The sequence below is a fragment of the Cervus elaphus genome, chromosome 15 (assembly GCF_910594005.1).
Source record: "Cervus elaphus chromosome 15, mCerEla1.1, whole genome shotgun sequence".
In the NCBI taxonomy this organism is placed as follows: domain Eukaryota; kingdom Metazoa; phylum Chordata; class Mammalia; order Artiodactyla; family Cervidae; genus Cervus; species Cervus elaphus.
The window spans coordinates 51681355-51707829 of record NC_057829.1 but is presented as its reverse complement, the minus strand read 5'-3'; the positions used below and the strand labels follow the sequence as shown (position 1 = coordinate 51707829).

Here is a 26475-nt window from a genome sequence, read left to right as displayed (position 1 = left end):
TTCATGGTGGCAGTAACAATTTACATTTCCACCAACATTGTATAAGGGTTCACTTTTCTCTGCATCCAAACCACCATTTATTATCTCTCTTTTTCCTGTGTGTGATGGCTATTCTAATAGGCGTGGAGTGATGTCTGTTGTGGTTTTAATTTGCATTTCCCTAATGACTAGAAATGTTGAGCATCTTTTCATGCCTCTGTTGGTGGCTGGTAATTTTTAAAATACCATTTTCCATTTTATAAAATGGAATTTCAGAAATGTAAGACAACCTGCTAACTTTTAATACATGACAGGACTAGGATTGGGACCCAAATATATATAATTTGAAAGCCAATTTTTTTTCATTTCACACACACACACGCTTTCATATTCTAAAGACTATTCTGTATCTTCCTTTTTCACTTAAAAATAGTATAATAATTAATTCCCTGCCATTAACTCTTCATGAAGAGTTTAATTGCCTCAAAACAGCCCATTCTAAGTATATTTTTCATGTTGATAGTTTTCATTGTTTTCATTTTGATGTGCACCTTTTTATTAACTCAGAACCAAATCATTGCAAAAGATAATGTGTGAAGGCTGGATCAGTTAGACTGAGGCCTAGAGCAGAAGTCAGGCAGAACAGGGGAGTGCAGATGCTGGAGTCAGCGTTCACTACTGCGGGTGGCTTCCCTGAAAACCACTCATTAAGCAAATGAAGACAAAGACAGATGCTTTTCAGATTAAGATGTTTGATATAAAATTCCAGATGTGTTTCTTACCCTCCATGTTGCTAAGGTCTCTGTGTCTGTCTTAACCAGCTTCTGACTTCTCTGACAGTACTCTGTGCAGCTCCTGACACAGTATTTCTCCATTTCCTTTTACTTTGATTTTTATATCCCAGGAAGTTGTTTGGTATTTCTTTTCCCAGAGAATTAAATGATCACCCTCTTTCAAGTCCTGGAAAACTTCCCTGTTAACCACTGAATCCTAATTAGAGAAATTTGTAAACATGTTTCCTAGCAACTACCTGTTTAATCCCACGTTTAAGCTATGTTGTATAAAGCAACTTGTTCAATAGACTTTTATCTGCCTGGTTACCTCTGTGTAAGCTGCTTGAAGAGATAGATATTCTCTAAAGAAGCATGGTATGGATAAAGAACTCTCACATTTATATCAATTGTTCTGAACAGCTAATTAAATATCAATTCTTTATCATTTTTAAATCCAATACATTTCTTGAGCACTTGTACTATATATGACTGGTATTGTAGTAGACACTGGGCATAGAGTGGAGAAAAGAACTACAAACTGTCCCTGCCCTCAGAGAGCATAATATCTAGTGGAAGAGGCACCTAAAAATAAGTAAACATATTGTGTTTAACTGTAACTGTGTGCAGCACAGTACATCCTGATATTCTTTTATAATTTATAAATATGGTAATAATAGTGTTTCTTCTATAAAATTTTGTTGTATTCTGTTCCCATTCATTCTTTAGCTGAGTTTCAAGCTTCAATTTAAGATGTTTGTCCATTGGTTTGCCAACAGTCTTTAGGTTTAAAAAAAATCCTAAAACAAAATGGAACTCTGTGATTTTGCTTATTTACTGGTCCCATATTCATTTAATGATACTATACTTAAAGGGAAATTTCTCAGTGTCTTTCCTGCTTCCATGGAATTACTCTTGGGCCGGTCAGGAAATTCTTGGATTCCTAACAAGAAAATGTATGCCAGACATTGGCTCTGCTCAACCTCACAGATTGTGAAAGCGCTTGTCAGTTGTGCCAGTAAATCTTCCCTCTCTTACCGCAGGTCCAAGGATCTCATAAAGGAGGCCATCCTTGACAATGACTTTATGAAGAACTTGGAGCTGTCGCAGATCCAAGAGATTGTGGATTGTATGTACCCAGTGGAGTATGGCAAAGACAGCTGCATCATCAAAGAAGGAGATGTGGGGTCACTGGTGTATGTCATGGAAGGTATGCTTTGTAACCATGTTCCCCTGACATTCAAATATTCTCTTTTCATCTTATCAGCCTGCACACAGATGGCAGTGCATTACATGAGACAATTCCATTTTTCCTTTTTGTTTTTGAGAAACAGTTTGAAAAGAGGGCGAACACTGCTTAGACACAGAGGTTGATTAATCATTTCAAGTGTTTGTGTTTAAACTTATTAAAATGAAAGTCTAATATTTTTTCAGACATGGGGAAAGGATAATAACATGAAAGAAAGCATTGCTATTTATTGCACATAAGACCACACACTGTCAGATCATTGAGCAAACTCAAAGCTTCAATGGAAGCTCAAGTCTATTGGAAGTATTTTTGGTCAGATAATCAAAGTATCTTCAACTCTGCTTTTACCTCCCAGTATATGACTGGCTTTCTGCTATGTTGCTTCTATAAAAAGAGGATGTTTTCAGTGTTTCCTGTGTGTCTGATAGAGGTGGATCATAAAGGTTGGATAGTGTATTAGCTTCCTGATTATTAAGAGTGGTAGCTTGTTCATAAATCTTGCACAAACTAAGATAGAAACTGCTTTAAAAAACTGAGGCATGCACTGTATAAACATGTTTTATGCTTCTGTATATTTTCACATTATAAATTTTTAACTTGAAATTTATAATGGCATGTTTTCCTCTTGGGGGACGAAAAAGCCTGAAAGCATGAATGAATCAACTGAGAAGAAAGTGAGGTCAAAGATGTCTATAGTAGAAGACAGTTGGCTTAGAAAAATCACAATTGATTTATTTGGTGGCAGTTAGTGTTTTACCCAAAGCATTCATGCTGGTGTCCTATAACTGTCAGTTTTACAGGTCATTCAGAAGAGAGGTGTATTTGGGCAAGTCGATTAACTTCTCTGTTTCACCCAGCTTATGAAAAACGAGATACTCTTTCTTTCTAGCAGTGATTCTCTACTGGTGATGATTCTGACCCCAGGAACATTTGGTGATGGTCAGAGATATGTGGTTGTCACAGGCTGGGTAAGGGTGGGCATGAAGGAGGCTCCTGGTGTCTAGTAGGTAAAGACAGGGGTGCTAATCAACAGGGCAGTGAGTGGTCTACAACCAAGCATTCCCTGTCCTTAGTTCCTGTGCTGAGAAATCTTGCTTTCTACCTTCTTTGCAGGACGGTTATGAAGTTAATATGAGTAAGCTGTGTGGATGTATAATGTAAAGTGTAAAACATTATAGAATAACGATCAATATTATTTCTATTAAATACTTGAGAGTACGTAAAAAATGTTTTTTCTACATTCGTCATTCACCTTTTAATTTTTCTTTGTGATTCTTTCTTGACATACTGAAATCAGGCATTTGATATTTATTAATTTCTATCACTATTTTCTTTATAATTTTCAGCTTTGTGTCAATGTTACAAAGTTTCTCCCCACGCCAAAAGGGTGTAAATGTTCGGTTAGGCTTTCCTCTGACAAAAACAAGCTACGGTAAACAAAAACACAAACAATATGTACTTGGCAGACAATTGCAGGGAAAGGAGGTGAAATTATAGGGAAAGGGTGCATGTGGGTAGTGAGCAGGAGCAATTAGAAAAGTGGAAGAAATATATAGAGGCCAAGTGGAGACTATAAATATAGAGGCCAATGTTAAGAACTATTAACGTTTAGAAACCAAGTTTAAAGCCTTTCTGAGATGATATTATATCAACAGTTTCATATTATTTGATTATTTGTGTATTTTATTGGCCAGGCACATTTTAAAGAACACAGATATTGTATAAAGCAGAGTGTACTTTACTTCAGTCATTTTAAATGCTCATCATTGGTATTCCAACAAAGGACCACCTAGTCAAAGCTATGATTTTTCCAGTAGTCATGTATGGATGTGAGAGTTGGACTATAAAGAAAGCTGAGTGCTGAAGAATTGATGCTTTTGAACTGTGGTGTTGGAGAAGACTCTTGAGAGTCCCTTGGACTGCAAGGAGATCGACCTAGTAAATCCTAAAGGAAATCAGTTCTGAATATTCATTGGAAGGACTGATAGTGAAGCAGAAACTCCAATACTTCGGTCAGCTGATGCAAAGAACTGACTCATTGGAAAAGACCCTGATGCTGGGAAAGATTGCAAGTGGGAGGAGAAGGGGATGACAGAGGATGAGGTGGTTGGATGGCATCAGTGACATGATGGACATGAGTTTGAGTAGGCTTAGTGAGTTGGTGATGGATAGGGAAGCCTGGCATGCTGCAGCCCATGGGGTCGCAAAGAGTCGGACAGCGACTGAGCGACTGAACTGAACTGATTGAATTCCATTCTAGAAATGAGTAGTTTGAAAACCTATGTGTTCATGTCAGTTTTCCTTACACATTTTTTCAAAAAATTTGTTTAATTCATGCCATTTTTGTTTTCTAAGACTAAATTCAACTTTACTAGCTATATTAGAAGGAGCTTGAAAATTGTACTTAATATTTGTCAGTTTTTAGAACTCATTGCCCAACTTATAGAGCATGCTTTTTCTAAACACTTTCTGTGTATAAAATTTATTTAATTCTCAAAGTGATCCTGTGAGGTAAGGTCTAGTATTTATTATCCCCTTTTATAAATGTGAAGACTGAGGCCCACCTGGTTTATAGTATAGTTAGGAGTGAACTCAAGTAATCTGGATTCAGAGCTCAAGCTTTTAATTATGGGATTCTGTATTGGTGATGGTTCTCCAGAGAAAAAGAGCCAATGGGATATATGTGTGTGTATATCTGGGTACTGAGAGAGAGGTTTATTTTAAGGAATTCCATGATTGTGGAGACTGGAAAGCCATCTGCTTGCTGGCAAAATTCACCCTTCCTCCAGGTAGATCAATTTTTTTTCCTGATGAAACTTCAGCTGATTGGATGAAGTCTTATCAACTTTAAGAAGGTAGTCTGCTTTAATTCAAAGACTACTAATTTAAATGCTAATTCCAGCAAACAAATACCTTCATAGAAATGTCTGGTGTAATATTTGACCAAATATATGGATATCATGGGCTTTCAAGTTGACCTATAAAATTAACCATCACAGGCCCATTCCTTGTCAACGTGGCACCCATACATATCTCCGTAAACTATACCAAAATATCCAAGTAAAGACAATAATAAGGTCATACTTCTGCCTAACATGATAAAATAATCTTGTGTGTAAAGAAAACAAACAAGTCATTTTCCCAGAAAAGGATGCGAAGTCCTTGGGTGGTGGTCATTTCTCCTCTCCTCAATTCCCCATATCTCAAATATTTTGATGCAACATTCAGTTCAGTTGCTCAGTCATGTCCAACTTTTTGCAACCCCATGGACTGCATCATGCCAGGCTTTCTTGTCTATCACCAGCTCCCGGAGCTTGCTCAAAGTCATGTCCATGTTAGTCAAAGTCAGTATGTCATCTAACCGTCTTATCCTCTGTCGTCCCCTTCTCCTCCTGCCTTCAATCTTTCTCAGCATCAGGGTCTTTTCCAATGAGTCAGTTCTTCACATCAAGATACAACATTAAGAAAACTTAAATACTACGAAATAAAGTCAATACATCTTATGTTACATGATAATGGGATCTGTGAGGAAGGGCAACAAGAATTTTATGCACAAGTGCACTACCTCAAACATACAAACGTAAATAAAAACATGTTTATAACAAAGAAGAAATATCCATAGCAGACTTCCCTAGGTAAATGTAAATACACTAATTTTTCCACATTTCATCAAGCTAATTTTAATATATTTTGTTTATCTTCTTTTTGCTGCTAGAATGACTAAATAGCAAGTCATCTCAATTATGTTTTTAAAAACAGGGTTCTAAATAGTGTATCAGTAGTCAAAGTCACAGATTTTGCAATGATGGTGTTGGTTGCTTTCAGTTAAATTCACTAAATGACTGTGTTCTTATAACCTGATGTGAAATCTGTCCCCAAGTTGTAATTCTAATCAATTCCATGTAATTTTGGCTTGATTTTATGCCAATATTCTCATGTGAAAATAATATAAAGTAAAAAAATCTTGTCATTTAAATTTTTATAAGTTTTAATTGAGGAAATGTTTCATTGCTTAATTAGTTTTTTATCAACACATTTAATCTTCTCAAAGTTTAGATGGCACTCTTCTTGATATAGATGGATTCTTTTTCATTTGTGAACATTATTAATATTTATAAAGAGTATACCATAGCAACAATGGATGAAGAGAATAGAGGATCTTTCACAAACTTGCTTATTATCAAAACATTCAGAAAAACACCCAGGGAGTTTACATGGAAAACCATTCCAATTATTCCTGCCTCTTTTCAGTTAAATGAAGTTTTCTTCATAAAATGCTTGTTTAACATATGCTTTCAGTGATTTTTGTTTTAGCCTGGGCAGTGTCCCAAATATTATTGCATACCTAAATGCCAAATTTTCTCATCATTTTAACAGAATAGTCATATGTTAAGACTTAACTAATTAGGATGACAGGGAAAAAATCTCTGGAAGTAGTGTAAATATATCATGTATTTTCAAGCAAAATGAGTTGTATAACTTTCAGATATTTATAGTTACTTGCTAGTGGAAGTTTTAATTTCAAGTTTTGATTAGAATTATTTTAGTATGAGTTACTTAAGGTAGCAGTGGGTCAAATTGCTAAGGCTTGATTTATGTTTTAATCAAATTTCAAATATATAAATGACTTACAAAATAATTGAATACAGCTTATTTTCTTAAACCAACAGGTTTTGGTCTTAATTATAGAGTAATATTTGTTAATATCTTTATACTCTTGCCCTCTTTTTTTTCCATGAAGGTAAACTTCATCTTTGCTAAGTCACTTCAGTTGTCTGACTCTTTGCAACTCCAAGGACTGTAGCCCACCAGGCTCCTCTGTCCCTGGGATACTCCCAGGAAAGAATACTCAAGTGGGTTGCCATTTCCTTCTCCAGGGGTTGTTCCTGACCCAGGGACTGAACCTTATGTCTTCTATAATGGCAGGTGGGTGTGCCACCCAGGAAACCCAAAACTTCAACTACGGTCATCCAAAAGAAATTCTGATTTAGCGATTGAGAATTGGTAATGTAAATCAAACACCCTCTTTGGGAATCTGATTTAATATTTTTGTATTGAAAAATGTGTAGTTTATATCCATTGAAGTGATGTGCTTGGACATATTGCTTTTACAGATTTTCTGTGATCTTCACTGTGGAAGTGCATAGATTACATGTTATCTCCTAAAAATGGCAAGTATCTGTTTAGTGTTCTTTGTTGGCTATTTTAAGTTAAACTTTTAAGCGAAACCATCAAGCTATTTTAATTTTTATTTTGCAGAGTGCTTGTTAATGATAACAGCTTTTATCAAGTGCTTATATATGGCATTGCCCCGATCCCTCTTCTCTTATTAGTTCCTTCTTTGTTTTTACAAGCATGGCTGTGATTTAGCTTAATCTTGGTCCACCTCTGAGCTTTTATTGTTTAAGACTAGAGTCTACCATGTATTGATACTCTCAAGGCTCTCTCTCTCTTTTTCTTTTTTCTGTCTACCATCAGTAGTATTGATTTTGTTTCTCTCACAGGTTAAAAAAAATTTTTTTTAAGAAGCAGCAATTTTTTCAACTCATCACGCAGGTAATTTTTAGTAGGACTTTTTACACTGATGCTAAGTGATCTGTGATTGTCGTTGTTCGGTCTGTAAGTTGTGTCTGACTCTTTGAAACCCCATGAACTGCAGCACTCCGGGCTTCCCTGTCCTTCATTATCTCCCTGAGTTTGCTCAAATTCATGTCCATTGAGTCAGTGATGCCATCTAACCATCTCATCCTCTGTCACCTCCTTCTCCTCTTGCTGTCAGTCTTTACCAGCATCAGGGTCTTTTCCAATGAGTCGGCTCTTCACATCAGGTGGCCAAAGTATTGGAGCTTCAACTTCAGCACCAGTCCTTCCAATAAATATTCAGGGTTGATTTCCTTTAGGATTGACTGGTTTGATCTTTTTACTGTCTAAGGGACTCTCAAGAGTCTTCTCCAACACCACAGTTCAAAAACACCAATTCTTTGGCACTCAACTTTCTTTCTGGTCCAGCTCTCACATACATACATGACTACTGGAAAAACCACAGCTTTGACTATATAGACCTTTGTTGACAGAGTGATGTCTCTGCTTTTTAATACACTGTCTAGGTTTGACATAGTTTTTCTTCCAAGGAGCAAGCATCTTTTAATTTTGTGGCTGCAGTCACGTCCAATCTCTAGATTCTTTTGCTAATTGCTCTGAGATTTCCCTTTGTCTTCTGAAGGCTGGTCTTCTGCTTCGCTTTGCAGTGAGTTGGTTGATACCAAGTCTGCCTGTTAAGCTGATGTCCAACACTATTTGTTCTTCAGTGTGAATATGGATCATGCTGCTGCTGCTGCTGCTGCTAAGTCGCTTCAGTCGTGTCCAACTCTGTGCGACCCAATAGACGGCAGCCCACCAAGGCTCCCCCGTCCCTGGGATTCTCCAGGCAGGAACACTGGAGTGGGTTGCCATTTCCTTCTCCAGTGCATGAAAGTGAAAAGTGAAAGTGAAGTTGCTTAGTCGTGTCCAACTCTTAGCAACCCCAAGGACTGCAGCCTACCAGGCTCCTCCGTCCATGGGATTTTCCAGGCAAGAGTACTGGAGTGGGGTGCCATTGCCTTCTCCGATGGATCATGCCAGCCACTCACTATCAACAGTAAACTTACTCAACTTCATACTGCAAGTTCTCTCCTGCTCCCTTACTTTTCCCCCTGAAACATTTTTACTGTTTTTATAATTAAATAACATATGAAAACTGACATTCAAAGAGGGATTTTTATATAAAACTGAACATTAGTGAAGAGCCTCACCATGTCAGCTGGTATTCAAAACACTATCCAAGAGTATGAGGGAATTGAATGTATTTTCATATGAATTAGCTCAGCAAATTTAACACGAGAAACAGACCATTTTATTCTCCGAAGTCAGGTGGTGCCTTTTGGCCTTATGAGTGGTTAATGTTCATCTGAAAGCTATCTTTAGAATAGTTAAAATATCAATGCATTTAAAGTTATTTTTGCAGTCCCTTTACTAGATCAAGCTTATCATGTTAATGCTAAAGAAGAAGCTTATGTACTATGCTAAAAAACAAGACAACAGACCCCAGATTCAGCCACTTATGCAGAGTCCCATGTCACTAAATTGAGACTCTGTTATAGTTTTGACTCTCCTAGAAATGGAACCTTAAACCAGACAATCAGGTGTCACCTAATTAGCACCAGTTAGGTCATCTATCAGGTAGGATCCTGCTATCCCTGAAAGGAAAACAACTTTGCCATAACCAATCTACTTTTTTTCCTCTAATGTAACTTCCTTGTTCCTCCTCCTTTATGCCTATAAAAATCTTTTATTTTGTACAGCTCCTTGAAGTTCCTTTCTTAGCTGCTCGATTGAATACTGTCCAATTCATGAATTGTTAATTAAAACCAATAAGATATTTAAAATTTACTCAGTTGAATTTTTTTTTTATTAGTTGGAGGCTAATTACTTCACAACATTTCAGTGGGTTTTGTCATACATTGATATGAATCAGCCATAGAGTTACACGCATTCCCCATCCCGATCCCCCCTCCCGATCCCCCCTCCCACCTCCCTCTCCACCCGATCCCTCTGGGTCTTCCCAGTGCACCAGGCCGGAGCACTTGTCTCATGCATCCCACCTGGACTGGTAATCTATTTCACCATAGATAATATACATGCTGTTCTTTCGAAACATCCCACCCTCACCTTCTCCCACAGAGTTCAAAAGTCTGTTCTGTACTTCTGTGTCTCTTTTTCTGTTTTGCATATAGGGTTATGGTTACCATCTTTCTAAATTCCATATATATGTGTTAGTATGCTGTAATGTTCTTTATCTTTCTGGCTTACTTCACTCTGTATAATTGTTTCTTAACAACTACTTAAATAAAAACAAAAGAAAACAAAATACATTTAGAAAAATGTTATAAGCAAAGAGGATTTGAATTTTTAAGTGTGAATATTGAAACATATTTCAGTTATGGAGTTAGTGGCAAAAATAGGGATCTGATATAGTTAGATGTCCCACAGGGTATCATGTTTATTTTGGGGTGCCAAGCTTCCAAAAAGACTTTCATACACTTGAGTGAGTTCAGGAAGCATGACATTTATTTTTAGCGAGTGACATGTCTTGTATGGATGGACGGTTTAGGAGGAAATGATAACTGTCTTTAAAAGCTGAAAACACTGTCGCATGAAAAGGGAACTGGTCTTCATGAGTTTAGATGACGTGAGAAAATGCAAGTTATAGGGAAGTCTACACTGGGTCTTCTTGACAGTCAATATTCTGCTAAGTAATATGTTCCAGAAGTGAATAAAGCAGTCTGATGTCATGGCAAGAACACAATCTCAGGAGGCTTTCTAGCAGTGATTATAAGACATCTGCTTGGAGAAATTTAGTGTGGGTAGAAGAGGAATTCCCTGTGGCTGAATTGAACACATCTCCAATCTTTTCCCTAAACTCCAAGCTTCTGAGTCTGTGGTTTTCTGAACAAATATTTTACAAGTTAACTTATGAGAACCCAACCTCCAAATTTGCCTTTTAGAAACTCACCCCTATATGCAATATGCATGCTTTCTTTGGGGGTGTTTTTATATCTTGTATCATATACATCAGGTAATACTGAAAGTATTCTTATGCTACTTCATTTTTCTTCCAGTAGTGTCTTCTATTTTATTACCCAATGTCTTTATCCTTTCTGCTATTGATTATATTTGGGTTGTTTCCAGTTACTTTGATCCTGATTATTTATGAAGCTGAGCATCTTCATATGTTTATAAGCTGTTGTGTTCTATGAAGTCTGTTGTAGTGTTCTGTCCATTTTTCTGTTGGTTGGTTGACTTTACGTATTTTGGAGTTTAATCTTTGTCAATTGCATGCATTATAAATATTTTCTCTCATCTGTAGCATGTATTTTCACTTCTTTGTGATATCTTCTGATGAAAAAAAGCTATTTTAATGTAGTCAAATATGTCAGTCTACTTCTTGGCTTGTGCTTTTTGTAACTTTATAAGAATACTGGAAGGCAGGGTTTCTCATGCCTATGAATGTGTGAGTATGTGTATATCCCTGAAAGTGTGTGTATAGGTTAGGGATGTGAGATATTATCTCTGAAGTAGTAGATCCACATTTATAATATAAAGAAGAGTTGTCTTTCTCAAAGCAGGAAGCTGGAAAGGCAGTTCATTTTTGCCTCTGTTTGTTTTTTTTTTCCCCACCATATTTAAACAATTTATAAATTGTCCTCAGGGGACAGTGAATATGGTTTTGAATATGCTTGATGACAACAATTTTCCTGTGAGTGTAGATTCTATATCTGGAAATAATCAGAAGCCATTTAGTGACAGATATGATGAATGGGGTTCAGTTTAGTCACTCAGTCATGTCCAGCTCTTTGAGACCTCATGGACTGCAGCATGCCAGGCTTCTCTGTCGATCACCAACTCCTGGACTTGCTCAGACTCATGTCCATTGCATTGGTGATGCCATCCTCTGTCATCCCCTTCTCCTCCTGCCTTCAATCCCTCCCAGCATCAGGGTCTTTTCCAAGGAGTCAACTCTTCGCGTGAGGTGGCCAAAGTATTGGAGTTTCAGTTTCAGCATCAGTCCTTCCAATGAACACCCAGGACTGATCTCATTTAGGATGGACTGGTTGGATCTCCTTGCAGTCCAAGGGACTCTCAAGAGTCTTCTCCAACACCACAGTTCAGAAGCATCAATTCTTTGGCACTCAGCTTTCTGTATGGTCCAACTCTCATATCTATACATGACTACTGGAAAAACCATAGCCTTGACTAGATGGACCTTTGTTGACAAAATAATGTCTCTGCTTTTTAATATGCTGTCTAGGTTGGCCATAGCTTTTCTTCCAAAGAACAAGGGTCTTTTAATTTCATGGCTGCAGTCACCATCTGCAGTGATTTTGGAGCCCAAGAAAATAAAGTCTGTCACTGTTTCCATTGTTTCCCCACCTACTTGCCACGAAGTGATGGGACTGGATGCCATAATTTGATGATTAATACTCTCTCTCTTTTTTTTTTTTTTTGACTAAAATGTATAAGGACATATGTATATGTACCATTATGAAGTAGTAAAATTTTTTAAATAAAATTCAAGAAAAATCTGAGATGCTTAATCAAGAACATTGTTATCATAAAATGACATATTTTGAAAGATATTGTTCTTAATACTGATTTGGCTACTTATGTCCTTGTTTGATTTTATAGGGTAAGTCTTACCATGTTGTGGTTATAACAGTATATAGTTCTCCATTTTCTTTCTAAATTATTAATGGTGGGAAAAAAAGGTGAGGCATCTGGCTTTTACTTTTGAAGACTCTTGAAAGCCAAAATAATTAAAACTTGCTATGCTTATTTTTTTGAGACGAGAGTTAAGAAAAGGATCAGCTGTTTTCAAAAAAGTAATCTAAAATTGGCAAAGTAGATCATGGATTGTGTTAAAAAGGTACAACTATCTTTTTTCTCCCTGTTGGCTCAGGTGGTAAAGAATTCACCTGTAATGCGAAAGACCTGGGTTCTATCCCTTTGTTGGGAAGATCCCCTGGAAGAGGGCGTGGCAACCCACTCCAATATTCTTGCATGCAGGATGCCCATGGACAGAGGAGCCTGGTGGGCTGCAGTCCATGGGGTTGCAAAGATTTGGGCACAACTGAACAACTAAACACACACATATGTGTTTGTTCTTAATGGTTATGGGATTTATTTCTATGGGGACTCATTTTGCTAAAATATCAATATCTCATTCTTCAGTTTTTAGAGAATGGCAAATTTGAAAGTTTAAAAATATATTTTTGATGAAAACTAAAACCAAAAATAACTTTGCTGAAAAAACGAAAAGAAAATGTGGATTAGTCCTTCTTGACAATAGTGTAAGAACATGTTGCTCTCTTACTAATGAGCTGAAATTTACTTCAGTCATCCTTTCATTGAGACTATTGAGTAGTTTGCATGCTGAACACTAAACAGGATTCTAAAATTGTTGAGGGTTCGTTTTAAGAACACATAGATGTATTTCTTCAGAGACTTTAACAAGATTTCCAATGATTTTTGTGGGAGGCTGGATAGACTAATGCTTTTAATATCCATCTCTCTAATGAGAAATCCTTGAATGGTTAGTAATCGTTTTGGCACAGTCTCAGGGCAGGGAAGAAGGGTGCTACTTCCCAGAACTACCACGGCAACACGCACGCCACTCTACGGAGGATCCGAATGGATCTCTGAAGTCCTTGTTGAAATTCTCCTATGACTCCACATCTGAGGAACATAGCCTGTAATTGCACATACGTTATCTGAATATAATTACTGTACCTTTGGAAGATTGCAGTCTGATCTTAATATTTATATGAAGACAAGTCTTATCTTTATATTTTATATTTAGGCCCTTCCATAAACTCCATTCTGATGAAAATATTTTTGTACCAAAGTTCCTGCAATAGTACCCAGTTTTAGAATTATGCTAAAGGACTTAAATAGTATTAAAATCAATTCCTTAGAATCCACATTTCATGCATATTAAAATATCAAAGACTTGTTATTGAGTGTATTTACATTAATGATTTATTTGGTACTTTTTTTTTGTCTAACTTGTCAAGCTTTACCAGAATAAGTAGCTGTCTTTGTATCACAGAACTATCTTAGAGTTCTTCATAAGAATATGAAAGTAAAAGTCACTCAGTCGTGTCCAACTCTTTGTGAATCCATGAGCTATTGGAATTCTCCAGGCTAGAATACTGGACTGGGTAGCCTTTGCCTTCTCCAGGGGTCTTTCCAACCCAGGGATTGAACCCAGGTCTCCCGTATTGCAGGTGGATTCTGTACCAGCTGAAACAAGTATACTATCAAGGGTGAAACAGATCACCAGCCCAGGTTGGATGCATGAGACAAGTGCTCGGGGCTGGTGCACTGGGAAGACCCAGAGGGATGGGATGGAGAACACATGTAAATCCATGGCTGATTCATGTCAGTGTATGGCAAAAACCACTACAATATTGTAAAGTAATTAGCCTCCAACTAATAAAAACAAATGGAAAAAAAAAGTAAATTAATTTTCATTAAAAAAAATATATATATATATATGGGAGCAAATGCTTTTAAACCCAAACATTGTTTACTTTCTATTTACTCTTTGCAGTCTCATGTTATTTAGCAAGAAGAGTTAGCTTATTCTGTACATTTTGCAATATCAAAGCAAGTTACTCTTCTAATTTATTAATAGCAAAGCCATATTAGAAAAAGCATCTTGTAAGGGTGGTGAAACTTTTATGAAAGGTAGTTTTCTATTTCACAAATACACAATGGTATATTTTCAGAGGAAAACCAAAACTTCTCATTAAATCAGAATTAATAGTATTTAAAGTTTTCCTTCAAATATTAGGTATGTTCCTTTAAAAATCATTTATTCCCTATTGGAAGAAGAAGGGAGTGAGCATTTATTCCCAGCAGAGCTTAATTAATAGCGTATTGTAATAATTTTCACTGAAAGCCATTCACACACTCATTAATTTCTTTTTTATGTTTTTATAACTATAAGAAAATAATCAATGTTACATTTTATAGCTCATGTTTATAGATCATCATTTTACATTCCTATGTTATTATATTGTATTTCATAATGGTTTAGAATATTTAATATCTTCAGCATATTCTTAATGCAGATTTATGCTTTCTCCAGTGGTTTATTCAATAATTGTGTGCATGTGTGCATAGTACGTGCCCTCAAACTAAAGATGTTTTTAAAAGATTTACAGTGCAAAGATTTGTATTGACTCATCCTGTTGAAAATATATACATGAACATATTTGTACTTTGTGTCCATTTATGTGTTATGATTTTACATAAACTTATCCATTCTCAGAGTTCATATTATCTTCCAGGAGATGATGGGGTGGTGATAGTATCATATGTAGAATATGCAAAGAGCTGAGTCATTGGAAAAGACCCTGATGCTGGGAAAGATTGAAGGCAGGAGGAGAAGGGGACGACAGAGGATGAGATGGTTGGATGGCATCACCGACTCAATGGACATGAGTTTGAGCAAGGTCCAGGAGATAGTGAAGGACAGGGAGGCCTGACGTGCTGCAGTCCATGGGGTTCCAAAGAGTTGGACATGACTGAGTGACTGAACAGTAACAATAGGCTTCTATAAATGGTTAAATTTCAAATTTACAAGAAAAATAGAAAATTAATCATTGTAAAGGCTCTCATGTGAGTTAAAAGTTAGTCTGCAAAGGGAAAACAGTTGGTTGATAGGTTTATGAGCACCACTGTGCATGCCACTCTCTTAAAATTAAGATGACTTGTGTGGAAAGTTGTGAAATTTCATTTAATTCTATGAATTTGAATTATTGTGTAGTGTATCAATTCTAAAGGTGAAAGACATATGAAATAGGAAAAAATGTTTCGGCAGATTTTTCTTTGTGTTCAGAATTAGGTTACATATATACATAGCAGGCATTGCTAAACCACCATCCTTTCGTCTCCCTCCATATGGTGTGTTTCTACAAAAGTAGAAAGAGTGTTATAGATAAAGCAGAGCTTAGATTTGACTGAATGTAGTTCATGAATATATGAAATTCTTTGTATTTCCCTCAACAGTTGACAATAGCAAAGAAAGTACTCAATGAAGTTCTTTTTGCAATAGTTTCTTTACCATGATTCACTAATTCATTTATTTGATTATTATTCATTTGTTTGTCCAAGGGCCTTTGTTTTCTAGAGCTTCAATCCTGGTGATAGTAGTAGGGGAAAAACATAAAGAACATGCATGGAGATAAGTACATACATTCCAATAGTGACCAGTGCTATGAATGCTTTCAATACAACAGAATGATGTCGGAGGGAATCATGAAGATGGGTCTGATAATTACTGGATAGGTCAAGGAGGGCTTCGCTTGAGGGTAACATTTTGAGTTGAGACCTGAGCGACAAGGAAGAACCAGACATATAGTGTGGGCAGAGAATTCCAGATGAGGACAATGGCAAGTAGTAAAGTAGTAACGGTGGGGTGAATGTTAAAGAGATAGAAAGCAGGCAATGGCATGAGTTAAGGTTGAAGAGGTTGACAGAGGCAAGGCTACGTGTAGTAGCCTATGTGTATTGACTTGGCCAATAAGTTCATTCGGTTGTTCTATATGGTGTAATGGAAAACTCCGAGCCAACATATTTGCCAAGCCAGTAATTTATTAATTTTTTTCTAAATCAAGAGATTGGAAAAGCAGTAGAGGAGTTTAGGTTGAGATGGGACCTGGTTCCATTTATGTTTTATAGGTAGAAGAATGGATTAATTGCTCTAATAATCAAAGGTTGGAAAACATGCATTGTAGAGTTGTGGAGGAAGCAGGGGTACCATTTGGGAGGCTATGGCAGTAATCTAAGTGAAATAGAATTTTGGCTTGGGCTAGGATGGCAGCATGGGTGATGGGGGAAATATGATATATTCTGGCAGCTCTTAGTTGTGATTGGGAGTAAAAGAAAGAGAAATTGGGAATGGCTTGTAGGTTTTTTATTTAAATAGGTGAATGGTGGTGCCAATCTCTGAGATGGCAAAAAGTGAAAGGCGTTCATGCTTAAGAAAGTAAATTAAGATTGCTGTTCGGACAATGTGAAGTTAAAGTGCCGGTTAGACAGCTCACTGGAGATGTCACGTTGATGACAGTGGATACAAGTCTGAAAACTCAGTTAAGAGGTCAGATTGTAGAGGTGGAAGTATTCTAACTACACCAGGCATATGAAGAAGATTGATCAAAGTAGTTATCTTATAACTATAGTTATTTTACGCGTAGCAGATTAAATGGATAAATCATGGATATTTTTTGGTTTCATCACTAAGTTGTGTCCAACTCTATTTGACTCCATGGGCTGCAGCATGCCAGGCTTCCCTGTCCTTCACCATCTCCCTTGCTCAAACTCATGTCCATTGAATCATACCAGCATGTTATTTGTTGCCCTCTGTCTCAATCTCTCATGAGTGTACAGTGGAGTTTTCTAAAGGCCATATGATATGTAATATTTGTTGTTGCTTAGTTGCTGAGTTGTATCCAATGCTTTTGTGACCCCAGGGACCATAGCCTGTCAGGCTCCACTGTCCATGGAATTTCCCAAGCAAGAATACTAGAGTGGGTTGCCATTTCCTTCTGCAGGGTATCTTCCCATCCCAGGGATCGAACTCACATCTGCATTGGTGGGAGGATTCCTTACCACTGAACCACCTGGAAAGCCCAATAATGTGATATAGCAGCTGATTGATACAGAAGCAGTTAATGTAGCTGCCTTCTATTGAGCCAGACATCAATTAGATTTCCCAAAAGTATAAAATACTGGGGTGGTTCCTACTGAATTTTTTGTTTTTAAAATGTATTTAATTTTATTAAAAAATATTTTAAAATGTAATAAGTCTGCTATTACTTTCAAGTGAATAGTTATTTTTAAAAAAATTCTGTTTTAAGCTTTAATGGAATAAATGTCAGTAAATGTAGCCCACATAAGCAAAAGCTTTTTGAGGTTTTCAGTAATTTTTCATAACATAAAGAGGTTTTGAGGCTAAAAGTTTGAGAATCACTCCCTTAAGCTATATGCCTCAAATACAAATATGACAAATTGGATGTTTGTTTCAGAAAACAAGCTAGGATTAGTTTAAGAACATCAGAATATCAGATATCAACTCCCCAACCTTCAAATAGCATAGAAATAGTAACATGTTAGAAAACAAATGTTTTTAAATGAAGTCTTGGTACAGTAGAAGCAGAAATATTTCTGTAAATGCTGGCATTTAAATCTAGAGCAAATAGCCCATGCATATCAACAATGGGCAAGTAAATTCCATAGAAGAGCTTATTATCCTGTTAATTGCATTCCATTTGACAGTTTGAAAGTTATTCTTGAGGCATTTTGTAGGTTCTGTTTGCACACTTTCTAATGTTTGAGATTTAAGAATTGACTTGAGTTTCCCAGTGATTATCCTGATTTAGTGTAGTAGGATACTGATTTTTTGTAATTAGATGTTAATTATCATTCTAAAGGAATAAAAGAATCAAATATTTTTAAATTTAATCAGCATTTTGGAGGAGAAAATTTCTTTACCTTGTGCTTGTTTCTCACTTAAAAACATCCTTGAAAATGTAGCATTTTGTATTCTAAAGGCTCAGAACAACTCATCTGATGCCTTAAATGTTCTCAAATTTGAAAAGAGTGTTTATTATTTTACATGTGGTCCAGTGGAACACTCTTAATGTGTAGGTAAACCTAAATTGTCAGCTATTGATTGGTTTTCTCTTTTAAAATACTCATTGCTAAGTAAGTGTTTGAAATCTCTGCATATTTCTCTTGTGATGCATTTTGCAAAGAGCTTTTTCATTTGCTAGTGCATTTGCTCGTTCTTGATATCTCACCACCATGCTATTAAACATTTTCTTGGGATGACTTGAAAAAAGATGCTACTTTCATTTATTGTATGACAACGTTCTTTCTTCTCCTCAAGGCGGCTTTTATGAGATAAGTCATGTTGAGATATGAAAGGCTTACTCCAACTGTGAACACATATGTCACTATATTGTGATGAGAAATTAATTTTAGTATTTGTTCTTTATACAAGTTATAGTTCAGTGTTTTATACAAAAGTACATGTTGTTTTCTGTTCTCACAAAGCATAGACTATTCTTGGCATAACCAGACTACTGAACTAGGTTTCTGTCTCTTCAGCTTTATGTTGTAAGCTTTGGTGTCAGTTGTCAAGTGAGAGAAATGACCACTGACTAAAAGCTGCAATTCCTGGGAGTTGAATCCAAATCTATCCCTTAGGCAGCCATTTGGTCATATTGAAGTAATCCTCTCTGCACTTTACTTACTCTGTTTCCCTACTTTGTGGGTGATACCTCTTTTCCCCCTAACGTTAGCTCAAACTGGAAACTCAAGAGTGATTCCAGGCTCCACAGCTGTTGATCTGCAAATCCTCTTCATCTGTTGGTTTATTGTTATCATGTCTCCCTGTCTGCTACTGTTTTGATTCAGGACTATGATAACTTTTTTTGAAATTTTCCAACAATTCCTTTCCCTATATTTGTTTGTCTCTAGATCTTATTTCACTTTCATATGTTCTCTACACTACCATGAGCAAGGTCTTTCTCAAAGACAAATATGTCTATGTCATCTCCTTGTTTGATGTTTTCCAGTGCCACCTCATGGCAAAAATCCAAACTCCTTTGGGTAGATGACTCTACGGTATAATGAAGAGAGCTGGGTTTTGAAACTTAGTAGATAAGAACTTGAATCATAACTTTGCCATCTAAATAGCTTAGTAAACTTGGGGAAATTCTTTAACCTTTTCTAGTCATCATTGCCTCATTTGTCAAATACTGTACATCAAGCATCAAGTCCTGTGTGTGGCACCTGGGGCGACTTTTGCTCATGGACCTTCTTCTACTTACCTGCTTAATTCCTTGCACTCACCAGTGTGTGCCTCTGGCTCAGCTTCCTCAAATGCTTTCTTGTGTCTCTGACTCTGTGCTTTCCTCTGACTGGAGTATGTACACTGAAATATTACTGCTCTTCAGAGTCAGTGTAGGAGTTGACTCTGCTAAGAAGCCTTTTCTGACACCTCCCGACTGGGCTGGATTCTTTCCTAAAGTTTCTGTGACATTTTCTGTGTCCCCCTACGTAAACATGTTTATCAGACTGTGTTTTGTTCATTCATCCAATTTATTCATTCAGGAAAGATTTATTTTGCATGTATCATGTGCCCTGTTCTTCCTCTCCTCCCTGTCCCAGATTTGTGAACGCCCAGTAACACCTGGTGATGGCCCAGCTTCAGTTCTCTATGCAGTGATCACACCTAGGTGATTCTGAACCAATAAGATGGAAGAAACTTGGGAGTCTGAATAGCCACGTGAAATATAGCTGCCACCAGCATCCTCCACTGACCTCAAGGATATGACATGAAAGGGAAATAAACACATTTTTTTGTGAATCGTTGTATTTTGAGGGCCCTTTGTTACTCCAACTTAGTGAACCTCTAATACAATAAATGCACAAATAGTGATTGGACCCAGGGCATCTGCTGACAGTCTTGTTCCTCAAATAGTCTTCCCAGTTTCTGTAAAAGGCAACTCCAGTATTCCAGTTGTTCAGGCCCCAAATTTGGAATCCTTCACTCTCTTCTTTAGGTCGCATACCATTTTCAATCCAATCGTTATCAAATTCTATTGTCACAACTTCTGAAATAGTTCCTAAATTTGAACGTTTCTTACTATCTCCATTTGTACCCCTTTAGTCCAAGTCACCATTATCCCTCTTCTGAACTATTTCAATAGCTTCCCTGTATCTCTGCTTCCTTCGTTGCTTCCAGAGAGTTTGTCGCAGCTGCAAGAAGCTCTAAGTTAAAGCTTGTAGCTCTTCTGCTCAAACCCTTCTAGGAATTCCCATCTTGATTGAAAGGAAAAAAAGAATATATATTAAAAGTCCTTACCATGGCTATGATGCCATTGGAACTCTTAAATCATTGATTTCTTTACGTACCTTCCTCACCTCCACCCCTGTGATCCCTCACTCCACCCCAGCCACACTGGCTTCCACACTGTTTTTTAAACATGTCAACCTTAACTCTGTCTCAGGGCATGGCATGTTTTTATTATTTTGCTTAAAATGCTCTTCCTTCAAATATTAGCATGGCCCCATTATCATCTCACTCATGTCTCTGCTTCTGCTTAATGTTCAATGTACAGAGACCTTCCCTGACTACCTGCATAATATACCAATCCCTTCCCCATCCTGTATGGTACTCTCTACCACTCAAGCAACTTAAAAGTCAGGAACTATTAATACCTGTGTTCTCTATAATCCCAGTACTTAACTATAGTGCCTGCACACTGTACATATTCCCTACATGTTGGTTTCATTAATACCAAATTAATTATATGGGACATAAATTATTATATATAGGATATTGCACTTCCTCCTATGATCTTTTGAATTAATTTCATAATTCAATTTTTACTTTTCAGACTATATTTTTAATGTATGTTTGTTACTAATACAGAAAAACTATCTTTAAGTCACTGTCTCACATTTGTTTATTATCCAGGATGGACAAATCATAAAGAGTTTTATTTATGTTTTTTAAAGGAATATTTACCTAACACGTTTGCTTCCAGATAACAATTCCAGAAATTACACTTGGTGGTGAAAGAATGATTCACTTTATGTCATAAAATTGTACTCCTAGTCCAAACTGCTTAATTCTTCAAACCTCGTATAACATTCCAATTGAGACTATGTGCTCTTGTTTCTTTCTAGTACTATTTAGCTTAGGCATTAGAGAAGATGTATTTTGGTTTAAAGCTTTTTTTTTCCAATAAGAGATTCATAAACCATATAATATTTAAAATTATGTTTTGCAATAAGGAATCTAATCTGAAGATAAAATTTAATAAGAAAAGAAATTGGAAAGACAGTAAAATATTTTATAAGCAGGCAACTGAGAGACGACGCACAGGAATTATTTTGTCTTATTTGAAAAGCTTAAGTTGGGCTATCAATATGAAAGACAAATAGCTCCTATTTCTTTGTAGTATACCATTTTGAAAATCGGCCCTACTTTCTGACCGAGATCTCTATGTGTGTGTACATTCTATGTGTGTGTACATTCTTTGGTAGGTCATCTTATTTATGGAATGCTACAGTCTATCTTACCAGCACTTCTAATGGGAATGATTGAGTTCTTGTGCATTTAGTTGGATATCTCCAAGTCTAGGTCTATGTATTAAATATGTTTTCTTAATTTATTAGCAGAATTTTAGTTCAAAAGATTAAATGAAGACATGGGTATTGAAGAACCTCTTTAGTCTACCAAACTTTAAATTCCATGTGGGCAAAAACCTTCTGGATATTCCCCAGTGCTTAGTCCTAGGCCAGCATGTATTGTTTCTTTCTTTAGCAAATACATGTTAATGGAATTTTGCTTGCTCCCCAACACCAGAACTTTAAAATTTATTTTCAGGAATCCATACACATACCCTCTACTTGTGAAAATGTATAATGCACACACAGACAAATCTGTATCAAGTTTCCTTAAAATCTAGAAATTGTCTCATAGATAATGAAAATTGATAATAAACTATTAGAGCTTCTAAAAAAAAAAACCTAAGAAAATAGGTTTTAAGCGTTTAGTTAATTCTGATAATTACCTACCTGTTTTCCCTCTAGGTGAAATTTTTATTTGTTTAATATTTAAAACCCTCTGTTGAAATTTAATAAGCCAAAGCTCTAAAAACTGTCTGATCTAGCATAGTATTATTTAGACTGTGCAGAGTTTCTATTAAGATCCTCGGGGTGAGCAGTGTGTGTGTGTGTACATGTGTGTGATGTATGTACACTTATGAATTCTCAACTCATTAAAGATGAAAATTTGGAGGGCACTTAGTGTATTTAAGATTCCAATAATAATATTAGATGGTACTAATAGAGACATTCACAAAACTCTGTAAAAATCTTCCATCAATGTGGAAGCATATCCCATTATGCTCAGGAGATAATTCATTAAGCTAAACTTTGCCCTAAGGAAAGCAAAGGATATTAGAAAAATTTTGAGTAAAAATGTTTAGCTTCTCCTATCTCATAATGTTTTGCCTGTGACTAAAATGCAACTGAGTTTAATAACTTTTACCCTGAATGACAAGCATCTTTCTTCAATTTGCCATACCAAAATATTGCTTTCTGAAAACATCCAACCATAGAAACACTTAGGATTGATAAATTTCAAGGAGCTTTAAAAATGATCAGATCTTTTTTCAGGCTTGATTAGATGAACTGTGTAAGGTCAAACTTCATGTCCTAAAATATTAGAATTTAATTTCATAAAATCTGTTACTATTGAGAATATTTCCTCAGTGCTTAAACTAATGCAACCCAACACTCCCTTTCAAATTTTTCAAAAGAGCATCTCTGGAGCATCAGATGGTAAAGAATATGCCTTCAATGAGGGAGACCTGGGTTCAATCCCTGGGTCAGAAAGATCCCCTAGAGAAGGGAATGGCAACCCATTTCAGTATTCTTGCCTGGAGAATCCCAAGGACAGAGGAGCCTGGTGGGCTGCAGACCATAGGGTTTCAAAGAGTCGGACATAACTGAGCAACTAACACACACATGTTAAATTGGAGAGTTCAGTTCAGTTCAGTTGATCAGTCGTGTCCAACTCTTTGCGACCCCATGAACTGCAGCATGCCAGGCCTCCCTGTCCATCACCAACTCCCGGAGTACACCCAAACTCATGTCCATTGAGTCGGTGATGCCATCTAACCATCTCATCCTCTGTCGTTCCCTTCTCCTCCTGCCCTCAATCTTTGCCAGCATCAGGGTCTTTTCAAATGAGTCAACTCTTCGCATCAGGTAGCTAAAGTATTGGAGTTTCAGCTTCAACATCAATCCTTCCAATGAACACCCAGGACTGATCTCCTTTAGGATGGATTGGTAGGATCTCCTTGCAGTCCAGGGGACTCCCAAGAGTCTTCTCCAACACCGCAGTTCAAAAGCATCAATTCTTCGGTGCTTAGTTTTATAGTCCAACTCTCACATCCATACATGACCACTGGAAAAACCATAGCCTTGACTAGACGGACCTTTGTTGACAAAGTAATGTCTCTGCTTTTTAATATGCTGTCTAGGTTGTTCATAACTTTCCTTCAAAGGAGTAAGCGTCTTTTATTTTCATGGCTGCAATCACCATCTGCAGTGATTTTGGAGCCCCCCAAAATAAAGTCAGCTGCTGTTTCCCCATCTATTTGCCATGAAGGGATGGGACCAGATGCCATGATCTTCGTTTTCTGAATGTTGAGCTTTAAGCCAACTTTTTCACTTTCCTCTTTCACTTTTACCAAGAGGCTCTTTAGTTTTTCTTCACTTTCTGCCATAAGGGTGGTGTCATCTGCATATCTGAGGTTATTGATATTTCTCCAGGCAATCTTGATTCCAGCTTGTGCTTCTTCCAGCCCAGTGTTTCTCGTGATGTACTCTGCATATAAGTTAAATAAGCAGGGTGACAATATACAGCCTTGGCGTACTCCTTTTCCTATTTGGAACCAGTCTGTTGTTCCATGTCCAGTTTTAACTGTTGCTTCCTGACCTGCATACAGGTTTGGAGAAACCTGGTTTGAGAGGCCGGTCAGGTGGTCTGGTATTCCCATCTCTTTCAGAATTTTCCACAGTTTATTGTGATCCACACAGTCAAAGGCTTTGGCATAGTCATTAAAATGGAGAACTGGTTATTAATTTTGATTCAATTATCCTTGCTTCAAGGATTAAAGAGTTAAGAAGAGTCCTTCAAGTATATTTTTGTCTTAGGGAGGGAGTAATGTGTACTTGTCAAGAATAAGCCTTGGGCAAGTTATTTAACATCTATAAACCTGTGTTTCACTCCCTATAAATAACTTAATAATACCTATCTCAAAGGGTACTTGTGAGGAGGAACTGAATGTGAAACATTTAGCACTCCTTTAAAGACCCTGTAAACAGTTTTTTAAAAATGTGTTCTAATTCATCTTCTTAGCATAAGAAATTCAAATATTTAACTTTCTTTTCATCTTCTAATGATGTGCAAATAATTAAAATTTTAGTACATTAACCTCAAGAAGTGGGAACTTGAAATTGAAAATGGCAAATGTTTGAAAGCCAACTCTGAAAAGAAAAAATGTGGGTCCCTTGCTTATAGTCCTTGCAAAATTTTGTGGTGCGAAAACTCCCATCATCGCCAGTTTCACATTACCAACCTGATTTATGAATAGAGTAGCTGAAATTCTGAAAGAGATGGGAATACCAGACCACCTGACCTGCCTCTTGAGAAACCTATATGCAGGTCAGGAAGCAAGAGTTAGAACTAGATATGAAACAACAGACTGGTTCCAAATAGGAAAAGGAGTACATCAAGGCTGTATATTGTCACCCTGCTTATTTAACTTATATGCAGAGTACATCACGAGAAACACTGGGCTGGAAGAAGCACAAGCTGGAATCAAGATTGCTGGGAGAAATATCAATAAACTCAGATATGCAGATGACACCACCCTTATGGCACAAAGTGAAGAAGAACTAAAAAGCCTTTTGATGAAAGTGAAAGAGGGTAGTAAAAAAGTTGGCTTAAAGCTCAACAATTAGAAAACTAAGATCATGGCATCTGGTCCCATCCCTTCATGGCAAATAGATGGGGAAACAGTAGAAACAGTGTCAGACTTTGTTTTTCTGGGCTCCAAAATCACTGCAGATGGTGATTGCAGCCATGAAATTAAAAGACGCTTATTCCTTGGAAGGAAAATTATGACCAACCTAGATAGCATATTAAAAAGCAGAGACATTGCATTGCCAACAAAGGTCCATCTAGTCAAGGCTATGGTTTTTCCAGTGGTCATGTATGGATGTGAGAGTTGGACTGTGAAGAAAGCTGAGTGCCGAGAAATTGATGCTTTAGAACTGAGGTGTTGGAGAAGATTCTTGAGAGTCCCTTGGACTGCAAGGAGATCCAAACAGTCCATCCTGAAGGAGATCAGTCCTGGGTGTTCATTGGAAGGACTGATGCTGAAACTGAAACTCCAATACTTTGGCTACCTGATGCGAAGAGTTGACTCCTTAGAAAAGACCCTGATGCTGGGAGGGATTGGGGGAAGGAGGAGAAGGGGACGACAGAGGATGAGATGGCTGGATGGCATTACCGACTCAATGAACTTGAATTTGAGTAAACTCCGGGAATTGGTGATGGACAGGGAGGCCTGGCGTGCTGTGGTTCATGGGGTCGCAAAGAGTCGGACACGACCGAGCGACTGAACTGAATTGAACTGAATCTTTCAGAGTCAGCTCTGGCACAGTAATAGGCATGCCAGTTCATAACAAACTACTTAATAAATCTTATTTATAATTGGATAAGATAATAATAATAATAGGATAATAATCTTATCTATAATCTAGAATTGGAATATGAATTTGACACATTGCACTTGTATTAACTATTCATGGACTGCATTTTCCGTCAGTGCAGTTCATTGATTATACTTCTGATGTCAGTTCCTTTTAGCTCTGAAATTTCAGATTTTTTTCATATTTTACCTTTGAAGTGGCAGGTGACTCAGAACCTGCACTTGCCCTTCTTGAGAATAGCCCATTAGGTACGTTAAGCTTCAGCCATTTCTGAAAGTAGCATGCTGTTTTACATATGTAGAGTGTTTTTTTTTTTTCCTATATTTTGAGTAATATTTTCTCTAAGTAAAGGATAATGCAAAATAGCTTAGGAATTTCCACTCAGTTTTAACCTGTAAACAGTTGTTTCATTGTCAAATTACCAGTAATGCTGCAGAGAAATATATATTTTTGTAGAATAGGTAATTTCTGGAATTAATTTAAAAAATCAGTGATGTAATAGATATTACACTTATTGGGCTTCCCTGGTGGTTCAGTGGTAAAGATTATGCCTGCCAATATAGGAGACCT

The 26475-nt window shown here is 36.9% G+C and overlaps 1 protein-coding gene across 3 annotated transcripts in view; it reads left to right on the top strand.

The window, feature by feature from the left end:
- Positions 1 to 26475, top strand: part of PRKG1 (protein kinase cGMP-dependent 1) — a 1340863-nt gene that overhangs the window by 166986 nt on the left and 1147402 nt on the right. For all 3 annotated transcript variants that reach the window (XM_043924973.1, XM_043924972.1, XM_043924975.1), the window contains exon 2: positions 1793 to 1959. In XM_043924973.1, coding sequence (XP_043780908.1) covers positions 1793 to 1959 — 167 coding nt within the window. The remainder of the gene's footprint in view (positions 1 to 1792; positions 1960 to 26475) is intronic.